The 12,262-nt window shown below is 33.6% G+C and overlaps 1 protein-coding gene and 1 pseudogene across 1 annotated transcript; both read left to right on the top strand.

The window, feature by feature from the left end:
* Positions 1 to 4,003: 4,003 nt before the first annotated feature.
* On the top strand, positions 4,004 to 4,342 carry LOC116130655 (uncharacterized mitochondrial protein AtMg00810-like). Its single transcript, XM_031416384.1, has one exon. It carries the CDS (start codon positions 4,004 to 4,006, stop codon positions 4,340 to 4,342), a length of 339 nt encoding a protein of 112 aa, XP_031272244.1.
* Positions 4,343 to 6,037: 1,695 nt separating this feature from the next.
* Positions 6,038 to 7,140, top strand: LOC116130654 (annotated as a pseudogene).
* The last annotated feature ends 5,122 nt before the right edge of the window (positions 7,141 to 12,262 follow it).

Raw genomic sequence — 12,262 nt, 5'->3', positions numbered from 1 at the left:
AAAATTAAAATTTATATATATATATATAATATACGGGTCGGGCTGGGGATTTCAGGGCCGGGGTGAGCCGGGGAAAAACCTATCCTGGCCCTGGCCCATCCCCGAATTTCGGGATTAATCTTAGGCCCGATCCCTACCCAAAGCCTGAACGATTCTGGAAAAATCTGCCCCATTCGGCCAGGCCGGGTTGGGTCCCCGTGGGGCCGGGCTTTGTACCCATCCCTATTCAAGTCAACTAATTTGTCAGCTTTTATATCATTCTCGTAAAATTTGGACCTTTATAACTGAAGTATAAATTCTTGTAAAATTAAATTTTTTTTAATGAAATTTTGTAATATTGGCACGTGTTTGATGAATCTCTATTTATTGGACTAGTTTCATTCACTTAGGATCCAATAACATTTTTTTTTTTAAAATTTTGTATCTTATTATATATTATATGTGCATATAAATTTTTCTATAGACTTCTAGTTCACTCTATAGAAAAATATAAATTTTAATATCATATAAATATTTAACAAACCATTAAGAGAAAATAAACTTAAATATGATATGGGTAACTTATTTCAAGATCATTTAGAAAATGCTAAAATAAGCTTTTTAATTTAAAAAGAATTAATTATTTTCCATGAAAAAAAAAATTGTTAACAATCTTTTGGACAAGTTCGGTCCCAGTACTTTATGGGTGCGTTTGATTTAGGGAATGTTGAATTACTGGGATTGTTATATTAATAGAAAGTTAGATTACTTTGAATATTACTGGGAATCTTTAAGGAAATGTATTTGATTAGTTTGAATAAATTGGTAGGAATCTTCGTTTGACTCCAATGGTAACATAACTTTTATGCCCATGAGTAATTTGTTTCTACTAAAAAAGTTTGTATTTATTTAAAGCACATATCTTATTAGATTGTGTTATAAACATTTTACGACTGAATACTATAAAATTTTGTTTTAATGTTAATTGGCATCATCTAATGAAATGATTAAGTTTTGATAAACTAATCGATTAAGTAATATTATAGATTCTAGAAGTGATCATTCAACCCCATTGGCGGAGAGATCATTTTCAATGTCATCAACAACATCAAGTAACTTGAGTGCTCTAGATAATGTAAATTAAAGAGCGGAGGATTTCATAAAAAATATACCCATGAATTTTAAATGCGAGAGACAAATGGACAATAACCCTTGGGAATCGCTTGTAACCCACGCAAGAGACAAATGAACTTTCTATTGTTATATTGTTTCTGATTATAATGTTTTTATCTCAATGAATAGATAAACGTTAAATTAGCGTTTATTATAATGGATAAATACTATTTATAAATGAAAATTTTCAACCTTTTATCATTGATACTTTATGAAAAAGTTGATTAATCAAGATTTTTAAACAAAAAATTTATTGCAATTTGTTGCGTAGACGGGCATGGGGAAGCATCAAGATAGAGCTAGTATTCGCCCTACATTGGATGCTTCATCAGTTTCAGACTCTCAGTTATAGCTTGTGTTAAATGTAAAATAAAAAACATGAAATCAAAATGTTGTAAATCAATACCAATCCTTCAACCTGCAAGATTAGTCACAACACAAAACAGAAACTGCAAAAACAACGAACAATCACACAACACAAGATATACCGTGGTTCGCTTGTTCAATATAGAACAAGTTACATCCACGTTGAACTCCAGAATATGGAGCTCGCTGCACTAGTATTGATCACCTCAAAGATTACACTTTACAGAAGAATCTTCTTCACTGTCACTCACAGAATCAAACACTCATTCATTTCCCTGTATCCCGCAAATCCTAATAAACCCTAGAGTACTCTATACCCTTTAAGGAACCCCTGCCCTCAAACAATACTCTAGAAAGATTCACACAAAGAAAACCCAGAATGAGCGTGAAACCCTAACCCAGAAAAAACGATTTCACAGAGTAGACGAAACGAAGACCTAAAACTCGATTCCCCTCAAATGCGTGAATAGTCCCTTTNATTATGTCAAACAATGAAAAATAACAACAATAATTATTGCTTTGAAACGAGTATAACCCACCTCTGCATCTGCATCCTCTGCCCCACCAACTTTGGTATTGCCATTCACCCTCTGGGCATCTTCTGTTACAATAACAAATAAGAGGAAATTAGACCGAAGATCTTTAATCAAACTAACAAACCCCTGAAGCTGGCATAAGAGATTAACCATCCACTGATTCTGAATCTCTAAATTCCTCAATGCCTTAGCCTTATACTTATCAGCAACTATCCCTACACATCTCTGAACACCACTCCCACATATTTCAGTCACCGTCTCCCATAAAATCTCTTTTGCATACTTAGATGAAACTAATCCTTCAGTAATGACAGCCTTTTGGTACACACTAGTCCTATTAGGTAAATTAACAGTAAACTTAACTAAATTGGGTTAAACAATCAACAATATGCTGAAATTATTAAATTAACGTAATTGATAATTTGACATGCATAAATAAAACGTCCATGATGCTTCCAACTGGAAGGGATGGTCAAAATTTACTTAAGTCAACGCCATGCATTGACAATATTCATCACTGTAATGTTCAGATTACACAATCAAACCTAATTAACCACAGCAGCCATTAGAAACACAAATCAAACAAACAAAATCAAACCAGTCACTAAGTTTGAATCAAATCCAGCCACCAACAATCTTTGGAAACACACAAAAAACCAAACCCAATCAAGACAGTTTGAATCAAACCCAGCCTCCATCAACCTTGTAATTCAAAACGCAAATCAATAATTCAATACTAATGAACAATAGAAGGTTTGTAACCGGGACAAAGAGAGAAGGCACCATATTACGGTGCCATTAACATCAAACTCAAATCAACATCAAAACAAAAACACCCATCAAATTGTACCATTAAGTCATTAACTAACCATCACCAACAATAATAAAGAAATAAGCACCATGTATTCGCACCAGGCTATTACGGTGTGGCAGCAGTCGCCGTAGGCTGTGACAACAATCGATTTGGGGCTTCAATCATCAGAGAGACTGAGATCTGAGAGTGTTCGAGCGAGAGAGAGTGAGACACCGAGAGAGTTGAGACTCTTGAGAGTGTTCGAGCGAGAGAGAGTGAGACACCGAGAGAGTGGCTGACTGACTTTGTGTCTGTCTGTGCGTATTCGAGCGAGAGAGTCAGAGAGTTGAGCGAGAGAGACAGAGTGAGATTGAGATGAGATCTGGTGATTCTGGTCTGAGAGAGTGAAAGGCTTAAGGCTGTGCGTGTTTGAGGCTTTGAGCAAGAGAGACAGTGAGAAACTGAGACGACAGACGAGATCTGGTCTGAGAGAGTGAAACTGTGACTCTGTGAGAGGTTGTACGACTGTGTATGAGCGTGACTGCGTGTTCGTGTTCGAGCGAGAGAGACACTGAGACAGAGAGTGAGACTATTTTTCGTTGGAGACTTGGAGTATAGATAGACTGTTAGTGACTTAGTGTTAGGGTGAATTTAATTTTGAAAACTCAAAACGACGTAGTTTAGCAAAATCCGGATCGAATACGGATATCCGATTTTTTAATAATCTCGATCCGGTATCTGATCCGAATATTCAAATTTTGCTAAATTCTAATCCGTATCCGATTTTAATTTTCAGATATCTGAATTTTCCGGAGCGGAGCGGAGCGAATTAGGATCGGATATCGGATATCGGATTTTTTTTGCACAGCCCTAGAAGCATCAAGATAGAGCTAGTATTCGCCCTACATTGGATGCTTCATCAGTTTCAGACTTTCAGTTATAGCTTGTGTTAAATGTAAAATAAAAAANTGTCCTTGATTTGCTTAATGAAAGAGGCTTGCTAGGGTGTAAACCAACAGAAACACCTATTGAGCTTAACCTCAAATTACAGCCTCCTAAACCTGAAGAAGTCCTGGACAGAGAACAATACCAGAGACTTGTTGGAAAACTGATTTACTTGTCGTATACTCGTCCAGATATAGCATTTGCAGTTAGCATGGTTAGTCAGTTTATGCATTCGCCTGGACAAGAACATTTCAATGCAGTCTATAGAATTCTCACGTATTTGAAAGGGACTCCTGGAAGAGGTTTGTTATTCAAGAATCCTGGGCACTTGCAAGTTGAAGCCTATATTGATGCGGATTGGGCTGGAAATGTTGTTGATAGACGATCAACTTTTGGCTATTGCACATTTGTTGGTGGCAATCTTGTTACATGGCAAAGCAAGAAGCACAATGTGGTGGCAAGAAGCAATGCAGAAGCTGAGTTTAGATCAGTTGCTCATGGGATTTGTGAGTTGTTGTGGATTAAGAGACTCTTGGAAGAATGTTTCTGATCCACTGCCCATGAAAGTGTATTGTGACAATAAAGTTGCTATTTCAATTGCTCATAATCCAGTGCTTCATGATAGAACAAAGCATGTGGAGGTCGACAAACACTTCATCAAGTAAAAACTAGGGAAAGGATTGATCTGTATACCTTACATTCGCACTACTCAACAAGTCGCAGATGCGCTTACTAAGGGGCTTCCTATTGGGCAATTCAACGAGCTAATTGGCAAGCTGGTTATGGAGGATATCTTCAAACCAGCTTGAGGGGGAGTGTAGAAAAGGAAAGAAATATTTGTAATTATAGAGAATTATTAGTTGTAAATGAGAATAAGTCAAATTAGGAATTAGCTAGTACAGCTAGATAGCTGTAAATTAGGAATTAGCTAGTACAGCTAGATAGCTAATTTTTAGTTAGTTTCCTATTTTTATTCTTTGGTTATTTTCCTGATTTGATGTATTCTCCTCTATAAGAGAAATCCATGTAACTCTTTACTCAATAGACAAATGTACAGAAAAGCTTTCAATATTATAATAAATTTTAAATAAATATCTACCACAATATAACATAAGCAATTATATAATAGAATTGAAATAACGATTCAATGAAAGACAAAAAAAAAAAAAAAAAAAAATTATAATGATATATTGATTCATTATCATCAATCAAAACAACAAATAATATATTACATATATAGGTATATATGATTGATTTTCAAATATTAAAATTATTATAGGTATATATGATATATTTTCAAATATTAAAATTAATATATGTATGTATGATTGATTTTTAATTATTAAAATTAATATATATATATATATATATACGGGCTGGGCTGGGCTGGGGATTTCGGGGCCGAGGCAAAATGGGGCTGGGGCAAGACCTATCCTGGCCCCGAATTCCGGGGCTAATCTTAGGCCCGATCCCGGCCCAAAACCTGCATAATTCAGGGAAAATCCACGGGGACAGGCTTTGTGCCCATCCCTAATCGTAAGACTTCAGTATCAGAAGAAAGTCGCTAGCATTCGAGTTAACTCGTTTAACTGAGTTGCCATGAAAGAGGTAAAATCAAGAATTTATACTGGGAATAAAAGTAAAGCTTTATCAGCAAGATTATATATCTATAATTAGAAAAAATAAATGGAAAAAGATAAACAACTAACTTGGGAATCAAAAGAAAATAAAATTGAGAATCAAGCAGCTGAGTCAACTCAAATGAATAAAAACTTTTGTTTTCTACATACATTATTACATTGCATGGACTAACGTAATTTTCATCATTATAAACCCTAAAATGTTGGCCACGCTGTTGAACATATCAAATCGGCAATATTTAATAATTAATAAAAAATTACTCATGCAGTAAGCAAAAGCCTAATATTGCGGTATAATATTAACACTTAGCTTTATTAAGGAATAAACTGATTTTATTCCCTTATTATCATGATTTGTACAATATATTTTTTTCCTTATAGTTTTGATTAATTTTATTTATAGTTTTGATTAATTTTATTAATAGGATGATTATCTTTCCATATATTCTATTTCCTTGAATAGAATATATTGAACCTATACATTGTACGCTTTTATTAATATTGAATACCCAAGTTTTTATACATTTCTTCGAGCTTGAGCTCTTTCTCCTATATAAACCTCTCTCATTGTTCAAACTAAACCATAAACTAATTCTTCAGAATAAACCCATTTGGCATTTTTGCAAATACCAAAATATGGCGACGAGAAGGGGAGCTTCTTTGGCTTGCTGCTGCGTCTTTCTTTTGTTTTTCATGGAAAATGTCCATGGTAACCCTAATTATGGAGAGGCTCTTGCAAAATCTTTGTTGTTTTTTCAAGGCCAGAGGTCAGGCAGACTCCCCAAGACTCAACAAATCACTTGGAGATCCAACTCCGGCCTCTCAGATGGCAAGCTTGCCCAAGTATACTCTTCTTTGTCATTCTTTTTTTGACTATTTTTTCGTTGATTTTATTTAAATTTTAGAGTGAATTTTGTTTGGTTGAAATGGAATGATGTGTTCAAAAATTGTATTGCTGGTCGAGTGAGCTCACTTGTGTAACTTCAAAATTTCCTTTTGTTGCTTCTGGTGGTTCGTTGTCCATGATTTTCATGCTTCTTTTCCCTCCAAGTTGAACGGTGGGTTATTAGACTCAAAGTACAAAATTCTTCTTAAAATGTGTTGATAGCGTGTTTAAATTTTTTCACTTTGGTTGATATGGAATGTTTCTTACTTTTTCCGAGTGTAACATAGTGGTTTTTATTTACAATTTTTTTTTTTCCTTAGGTGGATTTAAAACACGTGGACAGGCGATCGATGCTGGAGACAACCGTAAATCAACTTCCAAGGCCGTCGACAACCACGAGCTCTCTGGAGCACACTTGAATACGGCAAACAATTTGGGCTCAAAACTCTCAAACGCTAGAACAGCCATTCGTTGGGCCACAGACTACTTTCTAAAATGTGCCACAGGCCACCCATGGCAAGCTCTACGTTGGCGTGGGTGATCCAATGTGACACAAGGCTGGGAAAGACCTGAAGACAGGGACACGTGAGGTCCGTGTACTCGGTTCACAGAGCAAACCGGCTCGGAGTGGCAGGACGAGACCGCAGCGGCATTGGCGGCAGCCTCCATGGTTTGTTCAGTACAGTTGATCTAAATATTCAAATTTGTTGCTAAGAACAGCCAAACGAAAGTATGCATTTGCAATGCAATACGTGGTGTTATAGTGACTCTCTCGGATCTGCGGTTTGCCCTTTTTATTGTCATATTCCGGAATATATGTAAGTTGAGAGCTGTTTATTCTTTATTTTATTTAATTTTTTCCAATCTCCGACTGGACATTACTAAAGTTTATTATTATGTTGTGGGTGGGTTTTATAAAGAATGGAATTAAGGCATGATTTTGTCGAATTGTTATAGGGAATTATAGGTCACTTTACTTGGGATTGCATAAAGTACAAGGTATTATGATTTTGACGAATCTACTCAACGCCAAGAGGGCCTCAAATTAGGTTTGAAATAGTGAATAATATGTTATAATTTCAATACTGAAATTGAATTCCGTGTTGACCCCTTAGTTGTGGCTTTCAATAATGGGCTCCCAAGTTTGAAAGTCTGGCCTGACCCAGAGACAGATCTAACATTTGGAATGTTTTAAATTTCTTTATAAAAATATGAAAACTCATAAAAAATCTTACCTAAAAACTTGTAAAGACCTTGCAAAAGTTATATTATCCATTATTAAAGATGGTTTTTTTTTTGGTTAGAGTGATAATGTACTTGTGATAATAGCAAACTAATGGGAGAATGAATATGAATATACCGAATTTATTATTGCATATGTTTACAGGATGGCTTATGTGGGGAGCTGAGGCTTTTTAGGGCACAAATGATGTAACTATTCAATTTCCTGAATCCGTAGGAGATGATAGTGGCACTGACATATTCAGCTGGGACAACAAATATGCTGGAGTCATGTTATCCTGGCAAGGGTAAATTTCACTTTATCAAGTCCATTAAAAAAATTGCAATAATCAGAATCTTTTTTTTAATTCAATTTTTGTTGATTAATTTTCCAGCGAGCTTTATGAACAAGGATACAACTTTTGAGCAATATAGACAAGAAGCCGAAAATTTCATGTGACAAGATTTTACCCAACTCGCCGATGACATCTACTCCAATACACACAAGGTAAACTTATAAAATTTCACGCATATCATTATATAGGGCAAATATAATTCTTTTTAGAAGGTGGATTTAATGAATTTACTGAGTTGTAGTAATTGGAAATGCGGTGGGCTCATGTTTAAGCTACCTGAAAGTAACTACAATACGTTACATCCATACATTTCTTATTACCACTTATGCTAAGACATGACAGCCACACAGCACAATTTGACTGTGGCAATTAGGTGGCACCCCAAATCACTTGATAAACCTTGCAAAAAAGACAGGCAAGTTGCTTAATTATTAAATCATCTTCCTAATTGTTTCTGATTTCTTTTCCTCGATCAATTTTATCTTGGGGATTCAGGTGGACTCACATATTAGGTTGAACCCAATCAAAATGTCTTTACATGGTTGGATTTGGACCAAATTTTCAGGGAGATTCATCATAAGAGGGCTCTTCTTTGCCTTCTGATCAAATCACCCACCAAACATAGTTGTGATGAGGTTTCCAACCATTCTTTTATCACGAGACCAACCTAACATTTTAGTTGGAGCCATGTGGGTGGTCAAATCAAAATGACGAGTACCCAGATGATCGCGGTGACTATAGTCACTCAGAACCAAGCACATCATATCAATGCTCTATGTTGGACCATTACATATTTTGCTGGCAACTTCTAGGCTGATGCTATTATATTTTCGTAACTGGTTTATTGGATAGTTAGTTCTTAGCCTGCCTCAACCAAATACGAAGGGCTATGTAAACTATTGGAATATATGATTTAGTTGTGCTTTAATAGGATCTATGTTGATCTTATTATCCAAAAAAAATATTATCATTAGATCAAGATCTAAATCTAGAATCATACAATCATCATGTGTAATCAATGATTGATGTAAAACTCTATATGGAAATGAAACTCAAGTTTTCGCTTATTTTTTATCTAAGAAAGTTCATTCACTATACAATTACAAGCAATATCTTCATTTTTAAAGACAATATTCAAAAGAATCCAATTCAATCAAGACCACCACCAAGTCAATCTTTGATTAAAAACAAACATTAGTCAAATTAGATAAAGTGACATTTCACAATAAAGTTTCTATCAATCTCAGCCAGCGAATTAAATCGTTAACTATACAAGCATAATCATGTCCAAATTAGGGGTGTTAAAAAAATTCAAAAACTGAAAACCAACGAAAAAGATAACCAAAAATGGTTCGGTTACGGTTCAAAGAATTCAAAAAAAACCCAGATTTTAGATTCGGTGTTTCTGGTTTGGGGTGAAAAGTGCAAAAGGTTAACCGAAAACCGGTTTTTATAAGGGTTTATAATATAATAGTACAATATAATATATATTATATAATATATATATGAAATAAATTAAAAATAAAAAATAATCTTAACAGAATTTATTCTAAAAAAATAAAATAAAGATTATTTGTATTAATTGTTAATGTAATGTTAGGTTGGATCAATGGAATAACTATAATATATATATTATATAATATTAAATAAATGCAAAAAAAATCTTAACAGATATGATAATTAAAATAAAATAAAATTACAATTTATTTGTATTAATTTTGTAGAATGTTAGTCGTGGTCAATGGCTGATGTAAAATGTTTAAATTTTTATTTGGATGATGATTGTGCTGTTTACAATTAAGGGATAAAACCTGTACTGTTTGTTTCAAGCAGTTAACTGGTCAGTTTAGATGTCAAGAAAAATTTCTTGAAGAAAAAATCAGTTCGGTTTAGAAAGCGGTTAACGGCCCGATTAACGCTTTTGAACACCCCTAGTCAAATGAGAGTATTTCCCGACGTCCTTTCAACATATCAACGCTTAAGATAACACACAATTTATTGAAACAAGAAAAGTAGAGAAAACTTACAACGTTTATACACAATCAATTTTAAGTAATGTTAGTTATGATCAATGGATATGTAGAATGTTTAATTTTATTTGGATATGTATGTTGTGTTTTACAATTTATTCAGCGAAAATTAAAAAAAAAAAAAGTTTAATCCAATTTAAGGAGAAAACCGGTTAACTAGTTTTTTTAAAGCAGTTAATCGATTTAGTTTCGATTCAAGAAAATTTCTGAAATGAAAAATCAGTTCGATTTAGGAAAGCGGTTCGGTTAACCGCTTTTGAACACCCTTAGTCCAAATGAGAATATTCAACGTCCTTTCAACATTTCAACTCTTAAGCATAACAACACAAATTTATTGAAACAAGAAAATGTAGAAAACTTTACCAACTTTATCTGTCAAAAGATTATTGCTTGTGAACTTTTAGAAACAATTTAATGAAAACTATTTACAAGCTTACTTTATATATTAAAGAAGATTTCCAGTCTTATTAGTTTACACAAAGTAAATTTGCCTAACTATTTGGGAATTTGATCTTGGTTTAATTTTTATTTGGGAATTTTTGCTCTAGTTAAAGATCTTCTCAAGAAAACCATTTTGATTGCTTGAGAGTTCATTTGGAGTCTTGCGCCACCTAGCTCTAACTCTTAGTTCTTTAGCTGTCTCTTGGGCTTTGGGCTAGCTCAGGCCTACTTTTGATTTATATTTTGCCTTATTTTGGGCTTTTATCCCTCATTGGACCTTCTGCCTAAGTTTAGGCTTTTGGGCCACTGATTGTGGGCTAGAATAGGTTTGAATTTGGTTTACCCTTTGCCCTATTTCAGGCTTCTGAACTTCTTGTTGTGCCCTTTCTACAGTATGGGTTTAGGAGTGTCTCATGGGCCTTTCATTACAACATGGACTGATTGGGCGTCCATATGATTTTACCATTTTAACCCTAATGCATTTATACCCCCTTAACAAAGAAAATAACGTGGGCTTGATCTGCGGCACTATCTTGCTCAATATTTGTGAAGTTAATTATTTTTATAGTCAAGTGATGAATGATTAAAATTAAAGATTAAACAATCAGAAACTAGTCTTTTAAAGAGATCTTAATTGGTATGGATTTAGAAAGGAAAAGGCTTAAAACAAATGTGTAGATAAAAATAGACAAAGTGATATAAATATTAAAATGAAAGGAGATGGAAAACATAAGGAATGATTGTTTTATGGGATCCATACATCTAAATTTTTTATTAAGATATCAAAGAAACATGATAAACAAAAATTCTATTACCCAACCCCCCCTGAGGTTTCAATTTTAGTCACAGACACCCCAAAGGTGTGAGAAAATATCTTTGACCTTCCTTAACATTTGAAGAATTGTCTAAAGTCTAAACACCTCCCCTCATTGGCCTTAATTGATAAATTTCTTATGTTTGGTCTACTATTTACCCCCTATGAGATCAATTAATACCACACTCATCCACTATGTTTAAAAGTATTAAAAACACCCTTATTGTTAGTGATATACTCTGTTTCCATCCAATTTTTAAATTAAATGTCTATTTTACCCTTCCATCACTTAGTAACTCAACAAATTTCTTAAATCCTTCAATTAAAATATATACAAATCCACAAAATCTGTCTGAACTTACAATTACATTTTCCAAGGGAAGGTTACATATTTATATAACACATTTAAACAAACATTTAAGGAAAGAAAAATTTAAAAAATGAATTTTTGTAAAATTAAGTCTTTTCTTTAAAATATAATTAAAATAAAATTCATAAATAAATGACAAATTATGTGGAAACTATTATACCATTTTAATGTTTTACAAAAACAATAAGGTAGGAGGAATTAAATAATATTTTTTTAGATTGATAAATGATGGGAAAGAACAAATAGACTTAAATAGAAATATAATATATTTCTATGGGCAAGGGTTTTTTAATACTTTCAGAATAAAATAGATGTGTTTGATATTAATCAATCTCATAAGATTAAATAAATAAATTATACGGAAGAAATTTATCAATTAAGGCCAATGAGGGTAGGTATTGGATAATTCTCCAAATGTGGAGGAAGGTTATGGCTAACTTTTCATACCTTCAGCTTGTGAGTAACTGAAGCTGAAACCTCAGGGGAGGTGTGGGATAGTAGCCCTAAACAAAAATCAATGCTTTGTGAAGCAACAAGAGTACTTTCAAAGCCAAATCTAGAAGATATCTAGAAGATAGAAAATTAAATGGATGATATAGTCAGGCATGATAATGCTTCTCTTTCCAATCACCTGTCTTATAAACAATTAATTAAGTGTTCTTCTAGTTTCAATAAAGTAAAAAATTTACAGCACAATTGGAATCACTGATAA

The sequence above is a fragment of the Pistacia vera genome, unplaced genomic scaffold (genome assembly GCF_008641045.1).
Source record: "Pistacia vera cultivar Batoury unplaced genomic scaffold, PisVer_v2 Contig223, whole genome shotgun sequence".
NCBI lineage: Eukaryota > Viridiplantae > Streptophyta > Magnoliopsida > Sapindales > Anacardiaceae > Pistacia > Pistacia vera.
The sequence above is the reverse complement of the archived record's forward strand: the minus strand, read 5'-3'. Positions and strand labels throughout refer to the sequence as shown.

Coding starts and splice junctions, on each gene's coding strand:
- LOC116130655 (XM_031416384.1), top strand. CDS start 4,004: ATGGTTAGTCAGTTTATGCATTCGCCTGGACAAGAACATTTCAATGCA.